We start from the raw sequence: 23,151 nt of genomic DNA, 5'->3' as shown, positions 1-23,151 counted from the left end.
TGTTCTCGCAGGGGTCTCCAACCTGTTACTGAAGAGAGTAGAACTCCATGGTTTTCAAGTAGCTCCCCAGTGGTTGACATTTCTACTGAAGCTTGATGAGTCAACTTTGATTAATGCCCTAAAAACTACGTGATAAGTGTCAAGTCACATTTCTAGTTGTGCATCAAGTTCATCAAGTAATGAAAACATGTTGTCTAAATCCAGTGATGACTTAACGTATCCTTCAAGCATGAGTAGTGCTCTATTGTTATGTGTAGCTCATGAAGAAAAAAGGTTGGAGATCCCTGCTACGAGAAAAACGAATCCACCTGTGGGGTCAGTATCCAGCTGCCTCGCCCATTTTCCGAGTGTCTGAGAAGGCCGATATGCAGCCGCGCTCTGTCTCCACAGCATTGACCACATTCAGGAAGTATTTCCAGTTCCCCACTTTGTGTCCCAGCGCTCTGAGGCCTTCAATAACAGACTAAACAAAAACAAAACAAATATTTGTAGTTGTTTCAGATTAATCAGCTTAATCTTTGACAAGATTTAGATGCTGGAAAACACATTTGAATTATTTACACTTCTTTACACAAAGACTGAACAATGACATTATTCACCTTATCAAACCCAGGCTCGAAGTTCACGTTGCCCCTTGAATCCACAAACACTATGGGGGCAGCGATGGCCTCCTTCAGGCTCATCTTCAGCCACACGCGGTTCATGATAGACTGCAGAACAATACATCACGTTCAGCTGAAGCAGGACAAGAATAAATACAGGAACACGAATTTGAGGGTCAGAGAAGTTACCAGTGCCACTGCGGAGGTGATCATGCTTCCTCCAGATCCACCAATCACAAGCAAGTCACCCGGAGCGGATTCAAGAACAACCGGAGTCATCGAAGAGGGGGGCTGTTCACCTTCACCAGCAATAAGACACATGAGAAAGTTACATCGCTGATGACCAAGTGTATTTTAAAAGTGTCCCTAATCCTGCTATGAATGATTTCCAATAGAATCTGATTTTAGTTCAGAGCAAGTCAAGGTGAAGATCAAACGCTTTATTTGGACTTGTACCTACAGTAAGTTTACATTTACTGTTTGAGGTTTATAGCTTTCAAAGTTATGGCTTATATCAGGGTAAATCCAAGTGAATTTCACTGGGCGCCAAAATATATTGGGAGTGCATTGCCGGGGTCCATAAACCAAAACTCCATTAAAATATGTTTTGATTGGGAAAACACTATTGAGGAAACCGTTTTCAATAAATAAATAATAATGCCTGACAGGACTGTAACCAGCCGCCCAGGGGAAGACTGTCCATTTACCACGTGGCTATAATGTGTTGTTTATATCCTGATCTCTTCTTATGTCAGTGCCCTCTGCTGGACACGTGCCAAATTCTTTCCTGAGCGACTGACCTTTTTTTCACATATTTAGGAATTTGTGCTCTACAAATCAGGGGCCGGATTAAATAATCTAGGCCCGCAGGCCGCCTGTTGGGGACCTCTGGCATAGATTATTAACAAATTCATTGCATTACAGATAACAAATTGAGGGCAAATGCTTTGAATAGAGCGTTTTATGTCGACCTAGTATAAATAATGAATATAATAATTGCATCAAAATGAACTGATTTATCTGATCCAAATGTTATATTTATTTCACAGCACAAAAATGTATTAAGTGTCTATAGACGTATGTCAACTGGAAGCTTTTGTTAATGACAGTTTTACTCACAGTGGAGGAGTAAATCTAGTAGAGTAACCAAATGTTCCACTCAAAAGAACTTTATAATATCACTCAAGTGGAAGTAAAAAGTGCTGTGTGTTGAAACCTTCCAGTTACTTTAAAAGGTCTGTAATCGAGTCAAAATGGGATAGCATGTTTTTCCTGTTTGGTTATAGTTAGGTCGTTTTATATGCATGTTTTTGTTTTGGCTTGCTGTGTTTCCTAATTGCTTTATACTTCGAGTACCATAACACCTGTACACATGACTCTGATGCCCAATCCCCTGCCCTGCAATTACCATGCCTGTTCCCTCGCGGGGAAAGAGACAAGGCAAAAGGAACAAGGAAGTTGGAGATGGGGGCAGAAGGAGACAGACAGGCCGGCGCAGGAGTTTCGGGACGAGCACTTGGAGGACGGGCACCAGAGCAGCGACATCGCTCGGTGGTGAAGCACTACTATGTGGATACACGCAGCGGCAGGGGAAACCCTGCCCTCGTCGTGAGTACCCGACAGTGAAGCGGTGTTGAATGTTGTGACGCTGACAGCCTTTGGCCGAACTGTGCTCAGTGTTTGGGGCAGTTTCCTGGTCTCTGCTGTGTGCCCAAGGGGAGGATACGGGAGCGGGCCAAGGAGACGCTTGGATCTGTGACCCAACGCTGGTGGCGTGGCCGGTTCTGGACCTCTCTGACTTCTGCGCCCAAAATCCCTTTTAATTAATGTTTTTTCATTCCATTCTTAATACTATTCCTTTTAAACCTTGTTAACCTTTTAAGTGGTTCCTCTTTTTTGGTTACACCACTCTCCAAGTCTGTCAAAAATGATGAATCGGTCTCTTCCAAACCCCACCTTTATCCATAAAAGCTGCATACTCCCCATACAGGTCACTCAAGTACAAGTGTAAACGTAACTCTGGCCCCGGCTAAGTTCACCTGGCTTCACGGAGTCGGCTCTGCCACAGAAATCTGCCAGTTCATTGTTTAGGATGATGCCAGTTCTTGGAGAATAAACGGCTCCCCCAAACCTTGGAGCAGACCGGAGAGAGAGATTAGTGCGATCTCTGGAGACCAGTCAGAAATAGCAGAGCAAGTCCTACAGTTGGTTGATGGTGCTGGTGGCGGACACTGCCAGGCCATTCTCATCCAGGACAGAGACATGTGTGGTCCCAAAGTGATCGGAGGGGGGTGTGACGTTGGAGTAGAAGGTGCTGTCGTGAGTCTGGTTAGTGATGAGTGCCCGGACGTGGTTGATGAAACCTGACTCAGTCAGATGAGCCGCACTCTGCAACACAAGCGTCAGAGTAGTGAAAACTAACAAAACAGCAAAGAATGAAGTCAATAATCAACTGACCCCTTTTGTGATTATAATATCAGATGATTCTTGTATATTAGAATCAATTTAGACAAAATCAGTGATTCTCGGGCCGTTGTACGGATATGTGTGATATGTGAGCAGCCTCGGTGGATCAGGGCCTGCCGCAGCTCTTATTTGTTTGTTAGTTTGTTTGTAAAAATGCATGTAAATGAAGACACATGGGACCAGTGTTAGGAGAATACATTGAAGTTGTATACTGAGTACTCTCCTTAAAACATATTTTATACCATATTCCTGTTCTGGTCCAATCAGAGTGTTGCATTCTGAATATGAGTGTAAAAACATGTACACTTGTTACACCTCCTGTTATGGACTTATTTACCACTAATTAGAAAATGAAAAAAAAAAAAAAGCACTTTGCTCACTTATAAAAGTGCACACACACTCGGGAAAGAGGCAGACTATTGATTATTGGGAAGCAAAGCAGTTCTGAATGTGCCTTAGCATCACGCTGTGAATGGCTGGAACACAGAGCTATTAAACCCCCCCTCCCTCACCCAAGTCTTTTGACCTTTTCTTTAGTTTTGAGTGCTGAGATGTATTCCCATGAGTTTAACTGTAACTGTTTTATAAATACTCTAAAAACTAATGAAAGAGAAATTGTTCTGCGATACATCTATTTAAAATGTGTTTTGTAATTACATGTATTCCTTTACTCCCCATCGCTGCAAGGCCGGTAATGCTGCATACATGTCAATAGGCAGGTTTCCATCCGCTGTTCCACTCTCTCATTTACCCTGAGCTATTGTGCATGTTTCTAGTGGTAGTCAGGGAAAACCGCGGGAACCGGAGGAAGCCAAGCAAACCCCTTTGTCTTACTTTAGAGACCAGTCCCTTAAGTCTCTTTTTAGTCCCAGTTTAAACCTGAGCTCAATCTTTGACCTGGTTTAGATCTGGTGGTATCAGGGAGCCAAGTCATTTCTCAGGTTTGACAGGTGAGAAAAGTAGAAATAGTGTATTCTTTTTAATTATTATTGAGTGTAACTGTATTCTAATAAAATGTTAATTTTGTTTTAAGCACTTTCAGAAAATAGCTTGATAAATCACACTTTACGTAATACGTTGATACATTTCACCAAATATGACATCACTGATGCCGGGGTTTATTTACCTTCTCATTATTGAAGTGTGGATCACGGATGTTCCTCCTCTGCCCATTAGCAAATTTAGCTGCCTCCACGTAGCGATGGTACAGCTGAATCTTCTGGTCTGTATCCAAGGATCTAGGACTCGCAAATCCTGAACAAAACGTCAAGTTGAGGATTTCAGTTTTTTTTATTTTTTGTACTTATTAATTATTGATGAGATGCTGTCTGTGCTGTGGACTCAAGAAAAGTATGAAGTCTAACCTCTCATGAGCTGGAGAATAAAGGCAAGCAGAGGGCCCCCTGCTGGTGGTGGAGCGATGTGCATCAAAGTGTCCCCCAGAGAAACTTGAAGAGCATCTTCCACTCTGACTTTGTATCCTTTCAAGTCATCCAGCGTCAATGTAGCCCCTGACATAGACATCTACAGTAAATAGTTCTGATCCATGTTAAAAATAACAATCCACAAGCAAACACACCAGTGCATCACTACGGCAGTACTTCACTTAATAATAACACTAATATTTCTATTATTATTACATCCTGGCTTACAGTTAAATTGTGCTTTACAAGCCTGTGTCGAGGAGATTCTTAACTTAAGCACTCACGTAATCATTCGTTCACTTTGTGGTAGTAAGTTACTGTTGTAGTACAGCAGCCCTAACTAACTAACCACTCACTCAGACTGCATTCATGCACTGGCAAAGTGGGTGAAGTGTCTTGCCCAAAGACACAATGAAAGTCTGCTCTTGTAGGTGCCGGGATTTGAAGTCAATATCATCCCTTAACCAACCTGTTGCCTTTATGTCTTCAATCAAGTCTCTTCCGATCTTGCCGCTATAGAAGTCCTCTGCCCCCAACCTGCCAACAGCCTCCATGGTTTCAGCCAGCTGAGGATACTTGAGGATGTCGCCTTTTTTCAGAACGGTTCTGTTTTTGTTGCAAAACAAATCACTATAGAAAGAAACAGCTGGATTAATAAGCTATTACACAGCTGTAATATTATCAGTGTTACCTCCAACATTATAGGACATATGTTTATCATATTTATATGACTCAATTGTAAACAAACAATACAACAAAAAATACTGGAGAGAGCGCGAGCCTGAAAATTGGCTTTTGGCTCCTGAAATGGCTTGGCTTCAGCTGGCTTTTTGGCGGAAGGCCAGTCCGAGAGCCCCCCCTTTCGCTTACGCCGCACTACACACCCTTATGGAGTATGTGGTGGCACTTTGAAGGGCCTGCACTATCAACCAGGCTATGTTATCAGTTAATAACATAAGTTAAGTATGTCTGTAGCTCCACTCTGCCGTGCTGTTGTTTTAATTTTATATATATATATATATATATGCACACTCTGTTCCCCGCCATCTTCTCATATTTTAGTACTATCCCGTAATTTAACAAAATTAAAATACAAAAAAGCCCTCTCCAGCCTGAACTCAGTCACATAGCCTCTCGAGAACGGCACCTGCAACAGCCTGGGCGGCAGAGATCGTAAGGTTTGTGTGACAGCGGGAACAAACTCGGCTGTTAAGGGTCATTGCTCAATTTCACTAAAATATACTGCCAAGCAAAAATATATCAAACTCAATGTTATGAATTTAAAAAAATACTTGAAATCATCCCCACCTCAGTGTCCCGCGAGCCTTGGGGTCCCGAACCAGACTTTGGGACTCACCGCATTACATCTGGGACTTTCGTTCATGATGACCATGTAGACACTGGAGGCAATGGTGGGGGAAGTGTCCTGCCCAAGGACAACCATGTTCGATCTTCTAACCCTCCGGTTGCAAGAAGCCCTTACCATGAACATGTCACCAAAAGTAGAAGCCAGCAAAAAGCAAAAAGCCAACAAAACGCCAGTTGAAGCCAATGGCAAGCCATTTCAGGAGCCAAAAGCCTTTTCACGGTCTCGGCCCTGCAGAGCCAGTGCTCTGAAGAAGAGCGAACCCATTTACGATCAAAAACAGCTCCACTGTGCAGTAGTGCAGGGCAGAAGTGGAACATAACCTTAATTTGGCCCCTGCCCCACTAACCACTAAGCCACTGTCAGACGCAACTTGCGCAATGTGTGTATAGGAAAAACCGGCTCTGCAGGATTACAGATGAATTTGGAGATAGAGTTTTGCAAATAAAGGATGAACTCATAGTGGAAGGTTAGTGACTACTATACCACAGAGATGTATTCTCCACTCTGGATCTAACCAGGGGTGAAGCCAAGAAATGTCCCAGGTAAGTGGGCAAGGGGATCCCCTCTCGGGCCAGTTTCACAGTGGGCTCAAACAGCTTGTTCCAGGGAAGTCTCCCGTACTCCTTGTGGAGCACTTCATACCCCCTCAGCTCTCCTGGAACACCAATCCACTGGCTGCCTGCAGAGACAGGACTGCACTTAACAACAGCTCATCACAATCACAAGGCCACAGTGAGAGCTTTACCTGAAGACAGGCTGAATGTTTTAGGACAGTCCTCCAACAGGTTTGTCTTGTATGATCGCGGGACAGTCTCTCGGAAGTTGTACACTCTGACTTTGCCTGACAAGACGATAAGATGTAGAACAGATAAAGAGTTCCAGTCTATTAGAAAGTATTTTGCAAATAACTTTACTATTGACGTATTGTTTTGTATAGATTATACTGTGTATTTATGGTCTCTCTGTCTCGACTACAGTTAGGGCATTTGGGAGGGGTGTCAAATGAAAATGTTGACCAGTGCACATAAGGACGGGTGAGTTTATGGTGGGGCCATAAAGTTATAGACCCCAGACTTTATTTGACGATGGAACAAGGAGAGACAACATTCTTAATTGTTATTTGTGGTCTAATGTCATCTCTGACATTCCCAACACATTTCTAATGTACAATTTCTTCTTTAAGACTTTCCAAAAGCAGTGTTTTTACAACATACAGACATTTTTTTTTAATTTCAATCCACAAATACAAATAAATGAATAAATCAGGAATGAGGCCTTTCATACATAACAAGCAATGACTGGTTAATATTTAGCATGATGTGTGTTTGTGTGTTCCTCTGTTTTACATCCAGTTTCCTATTTATAACTGATTATTTCTTTTTGTTTTATTGGGATACAGCATGGGGTGTAATACAGGAAGGATCATTAATGTTGTCAATGGCGGACGTCAATTCCCAAACAAAATGCCAGGCTGCAGTTTAAACCCCATGACTATCATGTCACATCTGTTTTGTACTTTTTACACCAGAAAGGGCTTGATACTTGTCCATTATGACATTATATTTGTTGCTACATTAAAAGTTATTCCTAAAGAAAAGGTGAAGAGACTGACCGGCTCTGTCTCTGATGGTGACGATGGAGCCTCCTCCGATGCCCATACTCTGGGGGTTGACCACAGAGGTGCAGAGCAAAGCTGCAATGGCGCCATCTACAGCGGATCCCCCCTGCTGCAGCATGTTCCTAGAAAACACACATTTTCCCAGAAACAGCAGTTCATACTTTATTAATTAATAGTGTCACACACAGTTTCCTGTTCAGAGGAAAACGGTGACTACATTACATTGGAAATTGCTTGTATGCCTGTGGGTGTCGTGGTCCCAGCAAAGTTACGAGTCGGGTCTGAAGAGGGACGAGTCCGCTCTCAGCTACATTACAGAGCTTTACAAAGCCTCACATCTCAGTGTAGCAGCAGCCACTTGGCAGAGGTACAGTTCTTTTATTCTCAGGCAACAACAGACTGTACTGTGGGGAATGTGTGCGAGAACCCCCTCAACTCTGAAGGAGTGGGGTGGTCTGTCAAAGTGGACACCCGCACTATTGTGAGTCCAAGGCCAAAATCTCATCATTAGAGACTTTGGTCAACCTTTAACTGTTATAAAAAACAAGCAGATTTGTGAGAGTGTGATCCACTCAAGTGATGTGTTTCCATGTAAGTATAAATTAATGTTATTTGCTAAAAACAGAACTATTTAAGTCACGTTATTCTTTTAAGAGTGCAGTGTTAAAGGCTGTCCAGTCTGAATGGACACGTCCTGAGGATTTGCATTCTAAATGTCATCTATGTTGTAATGTCTATATGTGTTTATTCAACATCAATTCCATTTTCAGGTTTTGGGCCAGTTTGGTCTTTTCTAAAGAGACCAAACTTCTTCTAAAATAAGTCACTGTTCCAGAATAAACTTCTCTTCATATAGGACTGATTTTCCTTATGGATTTGTTTATATCTAAATCCTACCCTGATTTATTGAGCTTTTAACCCCCAAATAAGATCACACTGTACCAGTTTTTTTTATACCGATAATAACATTCATTCAAAGATTAAACACCCACAACATAAATCCAAATATTTTAAAGGCATTGTAAACACCCTCACTATCTGGAGGGAGTTTGTTCTTGTTAAAAATGTGATGTCAAAGGTCATTTCTGTGAAATATTTGCCCAAACATGGAAATGACCCCCTACAGCAGTCTTGGCACGTGCACACAAAGCCATTTCCTAAGTAGTCCAACACAAAAGACGGATAAGGCATCAGCAGCAGTCATCCAAAAAACTACACGCCAACCACAAGATGGTTATCTGTTATTTGATTTGAGACGCACAAGTGCACGTGTTTCAAAGACTCTAAAACTTCTCACGGGCACGCACTCTGCAGGGTAACAAAGCAGTGCGCACGCTATTGTTATAGAAGGCTATAATGACTAAATACTAATTGCATAGCACCAGCAGGCTTTTTAGGCCAGCACTTGTTGACAACACAAAAGTTCGCCAAGCACTTACTTGCCGATCTCAGAGCAGATCCGCGAGTCCGCTGACACCGCCGCGCGCCGGTAGCTGGCACATCCTTTATCCCGGAGTGAGAAGACGCACAAGCAAACCACCGCCGCCAGACAAAGCAGCCCGGTGAAAGTACAGCAGAGCACCACCCAGGGCCTGTACCGCGCCATAGTGGAGGATCCACACAGCGCGTTAATCCTGCGCGCACTGAACCATCTGATAACCGGAGACTGCACGAGCTCTCACCAGTGGCCTACACCTCTCCAAGTGGACACTCCTCCTCCTTTCAAGCAGACTTAGCCAAATGTTAAATACTGGGCCTGGAACGTAGCATTTTGAAACATATTTGAAGCTGGGAATGGATTCTTAAAACCTTCCCAAATAATCATGTAGACCTATAACGAGTTTCACTTTGTTGACTTTGCTGTAAAATAAATAAATAAACTAGTTGTGCTTCACATAGTACAACATGTATTTACACTTGCACACAATGAAGAAAAACTCGTGGTTCGCACACCTTAATTTGTCCAAAAGCAAGTGATGATTAAATAAACACCAACTACAAAGGATGGGACTTGAATCAGATCATGGGATAAATACTACAGGCCACAAAGCTGATAATCCGTCTGATCACGGTCGCGCGGTGTTTCCACGCGGCCACACTGTGATGGATTGTTGTCCAGCTGAAGAATGTCTGCTGTGCTTAGAGAGTAAACAGTCCCACCATGAGCGAGAGGCCTCTGTGTCGGCAGCTCCTCGGTCAACAACCTGTAAGTCGTGCAGGGGAGCGCAATAAAACTCTCCCGCTCAGAGCCTTTGCAACTGTTTCAGTCCGTGAGGGAAGTGTCATCAGTCTGGACACAAGAGGGAGTTAGTGATCAGGTTATTTCTGCGCCAAGACCTACAGGTGCCCGAAGAAGAAAAAGACGACTTTAAAGGTTAGTTTAATCAGATTGATTTAAGAACAATTTGATGAAACAAGAAAAAAGAGGTTGTGTTTGTTAAAAAAAAAGAAAAGAAAAAGGGGAAAAAAACACCTTTGTGTGCATCTATTTAGGATAATGTCAGGTAAAATGGGCCACTTTTTGGTAAATAATATAAAGCAATGCATGACATTGAAAGGGGTCCAAATAATTAACAATTTGGACTGTCACATGTTTTCTGATGAAATTCACGTAATCATATATAAAGGTTTAGGCCCTAACTTCGCTTTTTCACAGTTTGGAAATTAATGGTCTTCAGGTAAAGTGGGCCATGTGTTCAGGTAAAATGAGCCACTCATCGGATATCTCTCCAAAATGTAGTATTTTTTGATGGATAAAGAGCATATTTTTACTGATTTATCTTTAATGAATATATAAAACATTAAATGAATATCTTAAAATAAGCTGCAGTTCCCACTGAAGCAAACCCTACAAATGGCTCTGCTCAGCCGCTCCTGCAGCAGTCACACCTCACAGGAGCAGTGTTTGCAAAACTAACAAGTTACAGAAATACATTACTTTTTTTTTCGGTAACTAAGGAATATAACTGTAAAATATTAGTCATTACAAAAATAAGTTACTCGAGTTACAAGAGCATTTAAATGTATGAAGAAAAGCCAACCTCCCCTCAAATAACGGACACTGGTGCATGAGATCTGCAGTTGTAGCGAATGTCGTCAAAACAAACCCAGAGAATGGGGGAAAGCAAAGGAAAAAGGACATCTTTGACTTTTGCTCAGTGTCATTTTTACTATTTTTAATTTATATTTTGCCAAAAGTAACTCAAATGTAACTCAAAGTAGTGTAACTCAGCTACATTTTTGAATCACTAATATGTAATACAAAGTGAGTTGTTGTGTGGAGTGACCAAACCAAGTGCTCAGAGCACCCTTTTTCCAGCACCAGATCTTAAGTCAGATGCCAGCTTTGGGAAGTATTGACAGGGACTTAAAAAGTAGCAAATGTAATGAAATGCCATTTGTCATCTCCATAATCATGCAACATTTAGTTTTGTTCGCTCAATCCATCAAAGTATCTGCAGAAAATCAACTTAAATTGTGGCCCATTTTAGCTGAAAGGCATGGCCCAATTTACCTGATTCCATTTCAGGCTAGAGAAAAAAGCGAGACACAAATGAATTCTATGGGTTAAGGCAGCAATACCATGTACAATAATTTTAGCAGCTGTTTGTTCTTTTGTTCTTAAAGGAACAGGCCACCATTTTTCCATACTGAAATATGTTCTTACTTATAGACGAGTTGATACGTAACTGTCTGGTCTTTGTGCGTGCCCTCAGTCACGCAAAACGACCAAAGATGTTGTTAGCATTTGGCCTCTCCCAAAGTATTTCTATCCCTCCAAACGGGGGTGAAGTTGGAAGCGACCACGCTCTTCCACAGGCACAAAGACCGGACAGGTACGTATCAACTCGTCTAAGCTCAGGTAAGAACATATCTCGTAAAAACTGTGGCCTGTTCCTCCAGCTCAGACTTGTCTGCCAGTCCACTTTTCACACCCTTCTCCTCTGCACCATTGTCCCACCCACACCAATCAAATGTTTTGTATTTGTTATGGACAGATGAGGCAACAATTTAAAGCCTTTCGCCTTTTGCAAACACTGAGAAAAAAAAAATTGCAAATCTGTGAGAATTTTTTTTTGCAAATTTACGGTATTTTGAAACATACACATTTGTGAGTGTATATATATATATATATATATATATATATATATATATATATATATATATATATATATATATATATATATATATATATATATATATATACATACACTGCTCACAAAAACTTAGGGCACACTCAAAAAACACAATGTAACTCCAAGTCAGTCAAATTTCTGGGATATCAGACTGTCCAGTTAGGAAGCCACGCTTGTTGTGAATCAATTTCACTTGGTGTTGTGGAAATTAAACAGACAACAGGTGGAAATGAGAGGCAATTAGCAAGATCACTCCAAAAGAGGAATGGTTTTGCAGGTGGTGACCACAGACCATTTCCCTGTCTTCAGCCTTTGTACCGTATTTTTGAAACACTTTTGCATTTGTCCAGTGTTCTCACCACTAGAGGGATCATGAGGAGCATCTACAACCCACAGAAGCTGCTCAGGGAGTGATGCTCATCCAAAATGGCACGTCCATTCGTGCTGTGGCAAGAAGGTTTGCTGTGTCTCCCAGCGCAGTGTCCAGAGCATGGAGGAGATACCAGGAGACAGGCCAGTACACCAGGAGACCTGGGGGGGGCCGACCGAGGTCAACAACCCAGCAGCAGGACCGCTATCTGCTCATTTGTGCACAGAGAAACAGGAGAAGCACTGCCCGAGCGCAACAAAATGACCTCCAGAGGGCCACAAATGTGCATGTTGGTCCTCAAACGCTCAAAAACCGACTCCTTGAAGGTGGTATGAGAGCCCGACGTCCACAGGTTGGGCCGGTGCTTACTGCCCAACACCGTGCAGCCCGATTGGCATTTGCCCGAGAACACAGCGATTGGCAGATTGGCCAATGGTGCCCTGTGCTCTTCATGGATGAGAGCAGGTTCACCCTGAGCACATGTGACAGACATGACAGTGTCTGGAGACGCCCTGGAGAACGTTCTGCTGCTGCAACATTCTCCAGCATGACCAGTTTGGTGGTGGGTCAGTGATGGTCTGGGGAGGCATTTCATTGGAGGCCGCACAGCCCTCCATGTGCGAGCCAGAGGTTCCCTGACTGGCATTGGGGACCGGGAGGAGATCCTCAGACCTATTGTAAGACCATATGCTGGTGCTGTGGGCCCTGGGTTCCTTCTGATGCCTGATAATGCCAGGCCACATGTGGCAAGAGTGTGTCAGCAGTTCCTGCATGATGAAGGTATTGATGTTCTGGACTGGCCTGCCCGTTCCCCAGACTTACATCCAATAGAGCACATCTGGGACATCATGTCTCGGTCCATCCATCAACGCCACGTCGCACCACAGACTGTCCAGGAGCTCTAATCCAGGTCTGGATTAGAGCTCCTGGTCTGGGGGGAGATCCCTCAGGAGGACATCCGTGGTCTCATCAGGAGCATGCCCAGGCGTTGTAGGGAGTGCATTCAGGCACGTGGAGGCCACACACACTACTGAGGATGATACGGACTCGTTTGGAGGAATTTCTACAGAATTTGGATCAACCAGTGACCTGATTTGTCACTTTGATTTTGACTATAATTTTGGATCCTCCAGGGGCTGAGAATTTGATTTCCATTTATCATTCTTATGTTATTTTGTTCTCAACACATTGCCCTACACTATGAATAAAGATTTTCATCCGAAAAATCGAATTGATTGACATCTAGGATGTGTTTTTTGAGTGTGCCCTAAGTTTTTGTGAGCAGTGTATATATAATCTGTCTGAAAAAAGTCACATATCGTGAATTTGCAGACCATGGAGCTATAGGTACAGACCATGGAGCTATAGGCGCAGAACATGGAGCTATAGGCTCAGACCATGGAGCTATAGGCGCAGAACATGGAGCTATAGGCGCAGACCATGGAGCTATAGGCGCAGAACATGGAGCTATAGGCTCAGACCATGGAGCTATAGGTACAGACCATGGAGCTATAGGCGCAGACCATGGAGCTATAGGTACAGACCATGGAGCTATAGGTACAGACCATGGAGCTATAGGTGCAGACCATGGAGCTATAGGCGCAGACCATGGAGCTATAGGCGCAGACCATGGAGCTATAGGTACAGACCATGGAGCTATAGGCACAGACCATGGAGCTATAGGTACAGACCATGGAGCTATAGGTACAGACCATGGAGCTATAGGCGCAGACCATGGAGCTATAGGTACAGACCATGGAGCTATAGGCGCAGACCATGGAGCTATAGGCACAGACCATGGAGCTATAGGCGCAGACCATGGAGCTATAGGTACACACCATGGAGCTATAGGTACAGACCATGGAGCTATAGGTACAGACCATGGAGCTATAGGCGCAGACCATGGAGCTATAGGTACAGACCATGGAGCTATAGGCGCAGACCATGGAGCTATAGGCGCAGACCATGGAGCTATAGGCGCAGACCATGGAGCTATAGGCTCAGACCATGGAGCTATAGGTGCAGACCATGGAGCTATAGGTACAGACCATGGAGCTATAGGTGCAGACCATGGAGCTATAGGCACAGACCATGGAGCTATAGGTACAGACCATGGAGCTATAGGTACAGACCATGGAGCTATAGGTACAGACCATGGAGCTATAGGTGCAGACCATGGAGCTATAGGCGCAGACCATGGAGCTACAGGCGCAGACCATGGAGCTATAGGTACAGACCATGGAGCTATAGGCGCAGACCATGGAGCTATAGGCGCAGAACATGGAGATATAGGTGCAGACCATGGAGCTATAGGTGCAGACCATGGAGCTATAGGCGCAGAACATGGAGATATAGGTGCAGACCATGGAGCTATAGGCGCAGAACATGGAGCTATAGGTACAGACCATGGAGCTATAGGTGCAGACCATGGAGCTATAGGCGCAGAACATGGAGCTATAGGTACAGAACATGGAGCTATAGGCGCAGAACATGGAGCTATAGGCGCAGAACATGGAGCTATAGGTACAGACCATGGAGCTATAGGCGCAGACCATGGAGCTATAGGTGTAGACCATGGAGCTATAGGTGCAGACCATGGAGCTATAGGCGCAGAACATGGAGCTATAGGCGCAGAACATGGAGCTATAGGTACAGACCATGGAGCTATAGGCGCAGACCATGGAGCTATAGGTGCAGACCATGGAGCTATAGGCGCAGAACATGGAGCTACAGGCGCAGACCATGGAGCTATAGGTGCAGACCATGGAGCTATAGGCGCAGAACATGGAGCTATAGGTACAGAACATGGAGCTATAGGTACAGACCATGGAGCTATAGGCGCAGAACATGGAGCTATAGGCGCAGAACATGGAGCTATAGGTGCAGAACATGGAGCTATAGGCGCAGAACATGGAGCTATAGGCGCAGAACATGGAGCTATAGGTACAGACCATGGAGCTATAGGCGCAGACCATGGAGCTATAGGTGTAGACCATGGAGCTATAGGTGCAGACCATGGAGCTATAGGCGCAGAACATGGAGCTATAGGCGCAGAACATGGAGCTATAGGTACAGACCATGGAGCTATAGGCGCAGACCATGGAGCTATAGGTGCAGACCATGGAGCTATAGGTGCAGACCATGGAGCTATAGGCGCAGAACATGGAGCTATAGGCGCAGACCATGGAGCTATAGGCGCAGAACATGGAGCTATAGGTGCAGACCATGGAGCTATAGGCTCAGACCATGGAGCTATAGGCGCAGAACATGGAGCTATAGGCGCAGACCATGGAGCTATAGGTACAGACCATGGAGCTATAGGCGCAGACCATGGAGCTATAGGTACAGACCATGGAGCTATAGGCGCAGACCATGGAGCTATAGGCTCAGACCATGGAGCTATAGGCGCAGAACATGGAGCTATAGGCGCAGACCATGGAGCTATAGGTACAGACCATGGAGCTATAGGCGCAGACCATGGAGCTATAGGTGCAGACCATGGAGCTATAGGTACAGACCATGGAGCTATAGGCGCAGACCATGGAGCTATAGGCGCAGACCATGGAGCTATAGGCGCAGACCATGGAGCTATAGGCGCAGAACATGGAGCTGTAGGCGCAGACCATGGAGCTATAGGTACAGACCATGGAGCTATAGGCGCAGACCATGGAGCTATAGGTGCAGACCATGGAGCTATAGGCGCAAACCATGGAGCTATAGGCGCAGAACATGGAGCTATAGGTACAGACCATGGAGCTATAGGCTCAGACCATGGAGCTATAGGTACAGACCATGGAGCTATAGGCGCAGACCATGGAGCTATAGGTACACACCATGGAGCTATAGGTACAGACCATGGAGCTATAGGTACAGACCATGGAGCTATAGGTACAGACCATGGAGCTATAGGCGCAGACCATGGAGCTATTGGCGCAGACCATGGAGCTATAGGCTCAGACCATGGAGCTATAGGTGCAGACCATGGAGCTATAGGTACAGACCATGGAGCTATAGGTGCAGACCATGGAGCTATAGGCACAGACCATGGAGCTATAGGTACAGACCATGGAGCTATAGGTACAGACCATGGAGCTATAGGTACAGACCATGGAGCTATAGGTGCAGACCATGGAGCTATAGGCGCAGACCATGGAGCTACAGGCGCAGACCATGGAGCTATAGGTACAGACCATGGAGCTATAGGCACAGACGATGGAGCTATAGGTACAGACCATGGAGCTATAGGTGCAGACCATGGAGCTATAGGCGCAGAACATGGAGATATAGGTGCAGACCATGGAGCTATAGGCGCAGAACATGGAGCTATAGGCGCAGACCATGGAGCTATAGGTGCAGACCATGGAGCTATAGGCGCAGAACATGGAGCTATAGGTACAGAACATGGAGCTATAGGTACAGACCATGGAGCTATAGGCGCAGAACATGGAGCTATAGGCGCAGAACATGGAGCTATAGGTGCAGAACATGGAGCTATAGGCGCAGAACATGGAGCTATAGGCGCAGACCATGGAGCTATAGGTACAGACCATGGAGCTATAGGCGCAGACCATGGAGCTATAGGTACAGACCATGGAGCTATAGGCGCAGACCATGGAGCTATAGGCTCAGACCATGGAGCTATAGGCGCAGAACATGGAGCTATAGGCGCAGACCATGGAGCTATAGGTACAGACCATGGAGCTATAGGCGCAGACCATGGAGCTATAGGTGCAGACCATGGAGCTATAGGCGCAAACCATGGAGCTATAGGCTCAGACCATGGAGCTATAGGTACAGACCATGGAGCTATAGGCGCAGACCATGGAGCTATAGGCGCAGAACATGGAGCTATAGGCGCAGACCATGGAGCTATAGGTACAGACCATGGAGCTATAGGCGCAGACCATGGAGCTATAGGTGCAGACCATGGAGCTATAGGCGCAAACCATGGAGCTATAGGCGCAGAACATGGAGCTATAGGTACAGACCATGGAGCTATAGGCTCAGACCATGGAGCTATAGGTACAGACCATGGAGCTATAGGCGCAGACCATGGAGCTATAGGTACACACCATGGAGCTATAGGTACAGACCATGGAGCTATAGGTACAGACCATGGAGCTATAGGTACAGACCATGGAGCTATAGGCGCAGACCATGGAGCTATTGGCGCAGACCATGGAGCTATAGGCTCAGACCATGGAGCTATAGGTGCAGACCATGGAGCTATAGGTACAGACCATGGAGCTATAGGTGCAGACCATGGAGCTATAGGCACAGACCATGGAGCTATAGGTACAGACCATGGAGCTATAGGTACAGACCATGGAGCTATAGGTACAGACCATGGAGCTATAGGTGCAGACCATGGAGCTATAGGCGCAGACCATGGAGCTATAGGTACAGACCATGGAGCTATAGGCACAGACGATGGAGCTATAGGTACAGACCATGGAGCTATAGGTGCAGACCATGGAGCTATAGGCGCAGAACATGGAGATATAGGTGCAGACCATGGAGCTATAGGCGCAGAACATGGAGCTATAGGCGCAGACCATGGAGCTATAGGTGCAGACCATGGAGCTATAGGCGCAGAACATGGAGCTATAGGTACAGAACATGGAGCTATAGGTACAGACCATGGAGCTATAGGCGCAGAACATGGAGCTATAGGCGCAGAACATGGAGCTATAGGTGCAGAACATGGAGCTATAGGCGCAGAACATGGAGCTATAGGCGCAGAACATGGAGCTATAGGTACAGACCATGGAGCTATAGGCGCAGACCATGGAGCTATAGGTGCAGACCATGGAGCTATAGGTGCAGACCATGGAGCTATAGGCGCAGAACATGGAGCTATAGGCGCAGAACATGGAGCTATAGGTACAGACCATGGAGCTATAGGCGCAGACCATGGAGCTATAGGTGCAGACCATGGAGCTATAGGTGCAGACCATGGAGCTATAGGCGCAGAACATGGAGCTATAGGCGCAGAACATGGAGCTATAGGCTCAGACCATGGAGCTATAGGCGCAGAACATGGAGCTATAGGCGCAGACCATGGAGCTATAGGTACAGACCATGGAGCTATAGGCGCAGACCATGGAGCTATAGGTGCAGACCATGGAGCTATAGGCGCAAACCATGGAGCTATAGGCTCAGACCATGGAGCTATAGGCGCAGACCATGGAGCTATAGGTACAGACCATGGAGCTATAGGTACAGACCATGGAGCTATAGGCTCAGACCATGGAGCTATAGGCGCAGACCATGGAGCTATAGGTACAGACCATGGAGCTATAGGCTCAGACCATGGAGCTATAGGCGCAGACCATGGAGCTATAGGTACAGACCATGGAGCTATAGGCGCAGAACATGGAGCTATAGGCGCAGACCATGGAGCTATAGGTACAGACCATGGAGCTATAGGCGCAGACCATGGAGCTATAGGTGCAGACCATGGAGCTATAGGCGCAAACCATGGAGCTATAGGTACAGACCATGGAGCTATAGGCGCAGACCATGGAGCTATAGGTACAGACCATGGAGCTATAGGCGCAGACCATGGAGCTATAGGTACAGACCATGGAGCTATAGGCGCAGACCATGGAGCTATAGGCTCAGACCATGGAGCTATAGGTACAGACCATGGAGCTATAGGCGCAAACCATGGAGCTATAGGCGCAGACCATGGAGCTATAGGTACAGACCATGGAGCTATAGGCGCAGACCATGGAGCTATAGGTGCAGACCATGGAGCTATAGGCGCAAACCATGGAGCTATAGGCGCAGACCATGGAGCTATAGGTACAGACCATGGAGCTATAGGCTCAGACCATGGAGCTATAGGTACAGACCATGGAGCTATAGGCGCAGACCATGGAGCTATAGGTGCAGACCATGGAGCTATAGGCGCAGACCATGGAGCTATAGGCTCAGACCATGGAGCTATAGGTACAGACCATGGAGCTATAGGCGCAGACCATGGAGCTATAGGTACAGACCATGGAGCTATAGGTACAGACCATGGAGCTATAGGTACAGACCATGGAGCTATAGGTGCAGACCATGGAGCTATAGGCTCAGACCATGGAGCTATAGGCTCAGACCATGGAGCTATAGGCTCAGACCATGGAGCTATAGGTGCAGTCTGGAGCATGTGAGGCCTTCTGTGCAGTGGGTGTGGTCTGCGGCACAAAAGGTGCGTCCACGTAATGATTTCATCATTGTCTTTGTTGACAAAAACAACACTGTCATGGCAACAGCCCTGTGAAGCCCTCGAAGGTCTTTCACATTCACATTGGTTTTGTATGTTTTTTTCAGATCCTCCCGACCTCCTTATAATCCTGTGCTGTCTTTAAACTGTGGGAGTAAGAAGACGCCTCTGGAAGATAATGTTCATTTGCTCCATCACAACCTGTGATGGTGAGAGTGAAACAGCTGATTTCCTTACAAATGACCTGCAAATAGAACCATTAGCCTGGAAACACACATATGCTCACGTTAATGAATGCCACAGCTGCATGACCTCCACACTATGCACAGACAGAGATTTTTACTGCTCCGTCTAAAATCCCTGCGGCGCCAGAGGGCACTGTGCATTTTTCAAGGATACTTTCTGTAGGTCGCAGGGCACCTATAAATAGTACAGGTTTATTATTCTGCCACCAGTGCGTCATCCCAATCCCCCCCCTCACCTTCTCATGCCAACTCTGTTCACTCAAATACACCTGCCCGTGTAATGCAGAGGATTTTTGCACAACGGATATGAACTCCTCACGTTCTGAAAGTACCACAGGCGTGTAGCTCAACTCTGTACAGGGGTATTTATATCAAATCGCAAACATTTCGCAATGCAACAACAATACTGTAACGGAACAAAAGTGAAATATTAAAATTGTACAAGAAAAATGAAAAAAATCAGACTGCCATTTGCAAATGTTTACCCCAGGGGTTCTCAATGGGAGCAGGGACAGAAATAGTGGCTTCAAAGTAGAAAAACATATCTCATTGAGGAAATGGGGTAAATGTTTTGAGGTAATTTGCAAAAAGTAATTTGTAATAGGGACAGCAATGATAAAGAATCTTCATTGTTCAGGCAGTGGTATAAAATGTCTCTGCAGAAGAGCTTACACCGGCCTGGCACATGCGCTGGAAGAAATCGACTATTAGTTCAATTCAATTCAAAAGATGTATTGTCAATTCTGAATCGAAATATTAATTTATGAGCGCAGGGAGAGAGGGAGTTCAGCTTCCTGATAGACTATTGGATTAAAGTGTTCTTCAGTCGACTGGACCTGGCCTGTGGATTCTGCAGTCTCCTCCCTGAAGGCATTACCTTGAAGGGACTGTGAGATGGGTGCGTGGGGTCCCTGGTGATTCTGACGGCTTGGCGGGTGAGACGGGTGGAGAACATGGGGGAGGCTCCTGTGGCAGGAGGCAGTGCTTGCACCGTCTACACTCATCATTGTTACACCTCATGCTCTCACCTTCACCATAGAGCTCCATGTTTATCTTGGCCACTCCTAAATCTACCATAGAACTCAAACCTGTGACAAACATTTGTTAAAGGTGCATTATGTGACTTTTTATGCAGAAATAAGTTAATATTAGTGCGTATTTGATCCTTCGGCTGTATGGATGGTTAGCTTGACTTTCCGGTCTAGGGGTCTAGGACGGATCAATTTTATTTGAGGTTTTTAGGGTTTCTGGTCAGTTTCTGGATCCTGTGGTGGCGCCATGCTGATCAAAAAGATCAAATAACCATTAATATCAACTTCTTTTGCATGAAAAGTTGCATAGTGCACCTTTAATCAAGGTTATGCGTGTGTTGTCATAATATAGCAGCAGAATGTAGTTAGCAGTCCATCACAGTAACAGCAGCAAACTGAGTGGAAAGTGCAATATTATTCATTCATTTGACCTCAGTTTGAATTGAATGTTCTGTTTTTCATTATGGAAATAAAAGCTTCAACTTGTTGGATCATCGTAGAATGATGTCATAACTTGTCTTCCTTTAAAGGGTTCTGTGATTATTATTATTATTATTATTATTATTATTATTATTATTATTATTATTATTATTATTATTATTATTATTATTATTATTATTGGTGTTGTTGTTGTTTTTGTTGTTATTATTTTCCTGCAATAACATCATGGCTGAATAAAGAACTTGAAATGTGAAACCTGATGACATTCGGTGTGATTCTCCTAAAGTTGTTGAACAGACATGCCAGTTCAGTTCTCCATAATGTCAAAACTAAATAAACAAATTAGCAAACTAATAGTATCAGCGTAATGAATGACACAGCAGTGCACATTATCCATCATGTTCGAACCACTGTATGAGCTGCCGCCGGCGCCCACCCTTTATCCTGATGAAACTATACTGAAGTGGGTGGAAATGAAACAGTTTAAGCTCTAAAGGACTTAACAGCTCTCCCTGCAATGACAGATTAAAATTAAGATCAAAGTCACATCCCAAACTACACCCATTTAAAAGAACAAGTTTGAGTTTCTTCACAGAGTATAATTCGCCAGCCTGCAATAACTATTGCTTGTATTTTTGACAAATTGACATTTTTGTTTAATTTACTCTTCAAACTCTGCACATTTGTTGTGTTGCAGTTATTTCCCTATTTGTTTGTGTAAGATCTCAGTTGTACAGCACTTTTCCATTTTTTGCCGTCCTCTGTACTTGAGTGTTGCAGACATTTTGCCAAAAGCAGAACAAAAAATACATTTTCTGTGAAATTAATTTCAATGAGAAGTTTTTACTTCGGGTCCGAAGTGCCGTCATGCACAAGCTTAATACAGAAGGTGCAGTTACATGTATGACCTGAGGTGGCAGTAGTGAGTATAAAATGACCAACTTGAATCTAGCCCCTTTAAAAGCTGCTGTAAGAAGTGCTTTACTATCCCCCTTTTACTCACATTTCTATAGATTCAAAACTTACTTTGTCTAGTTTTACGCCCCTGACCCCAGATCCACCAGCCCCCGGTTAGTCTTTAAACACGGGAAGAGGAAAGCAGCGGCAGCATGTTAACAGGAAACTGAAGACAAGAGCTGCACAAACAAGTGATAACATGGGGCAGTGAAGTGCTATTGTCCTCTGAGCAAAAGACACACATAACAAGAATATAAGATAAGGAGTATGTACAGTGAGAACCAGATGTTAACATACACTTTATAAAAAAATTGCATTTTTGCTCAGTGTCTGACATGAAACCAGATTAACTTTTACTTATTTTTAGGTCAATTAGAATTAAAAAAAAAAATCTATTTGCAAAATGCCAGAAGAATGAGATATAATTTTCTGTTTTGTATTACTTTTTACAAAACCATAAGTTTACATACATTTCATTAATATTTGGTAGTAGGTTTGCCTTTAAACTGTATAACTTGGGTCAAATGTTTTGGATTTCCTTCCACAAGCTTCTCACTATAGTTGCAGGAGTTTCGGTCCATTCCTCCAAACAGAACTGGTGTAACTGAGACACATTTGTAGGCCCTTGTGTGGACATACCTTTTCAGCTCATACATTTACAACTGGATTAAGATCAGAACTTCGTTACGACCACTTAAAAACATTGACTTTGTTTTCCTTAAGTGACTTTGTAACCCGTTTGGCAGTTTGGTTTGGGTCATTGTCCATTTGGATCCATCTGCGCCCGAGCTTCAACTTCCTAGCTCATGTGTTGAGATGTTGCTCCAATATCACATAGTTTTCTTTCTTCACAATGTCATCTATTTTGTGAAGTGCACCAGTCCCTCCTGCAGCAAAACAGCCCCACAGCATGATGCTGCCACCCCCGTATACACAGTTGGGACGGTGTTCTCAGGCTGCAAGATTCACCCTTTTTCCTCCAAACGTGACCATGGTCATTGTGGCCAAACCATGTCGGTACAGGACTTGTTTCACTCTGGATGATGACAAACTCTTACCAAGTTCAGCATCTTCACCAGGTCTTTCACATTTGTTGTTGGGTTGATATTCACATTTCAGACACAGCACGTTCATTTCTACGACACAGAACCCGCCTTCTTTCTGATCTGATGACTGGACATTTCCATCATTGTTTTAACCAATGAAACTGCACCCAAGGATGAACCAGACTTCCAAGAACATGGCATGGTCATCTGGGCTTTCCCAAATTGTTTAA

At 44.6% G+C, this 23,151-nt stretch overlaps 1 protein-coding gene across 1 annotated transcript; it reads right to left on the bottom strand.

The window, feature by feature from the left end:
• Positions 1 to 247: 247 nt before the first annotated feature.
• ggt5b (gamma-glutamyltransferase 5b) lies at positions 248 to 9,094 on the bottom strand. Its single transcript, XM_079551496.1, has 12 exons — positions 8,919 to 9,094; positions 7,474 to 7,601; positions 6,607 to 6,702; positions 6,345 to 6,540; positions 4,962 to 5,122; positions 4,433 to 4,579; positions 4,195 to 4,322; positions 2,806 to 2,990; positions 2,642 to 2,733; positions 792 to 901; positions 600 to 710; positions 248 to 463 (listed from the first exon to the last, which is right to left on the bottom strand). The coding sequence occupies exons 1-12, from the start codon at positions 9,083 to 9,085 to the stop codon at positions 317 to 319; spliced, it is 1,668 nt and encodes a 555-aa protein (XP_079407622.1). The 5' UTR covers positions 9,086 to 9,094; the 3' UTR covers positions 248 to 316.
• Positions 9,095 to 23,151: the final 14,057 nt, after the last annotated feature.

Source organism: Gobius niger (genome assembly GCF_951799975.1).
Source record: "Gobius niger genome assembly, chromosome: 2".
Taxonomy (NCBI): domain Eukaryota; kingdom Metazoa; phylum Chordata; class Actinopteri; order Gobiiformes; family Gobiidae; genus Gobius; species Gobius niger.
The sequence above is the reverse complement of the archived record's forward strand: the minus strand, read 5'-3'. Positions and strand labels throughout refer to the sequence as shown.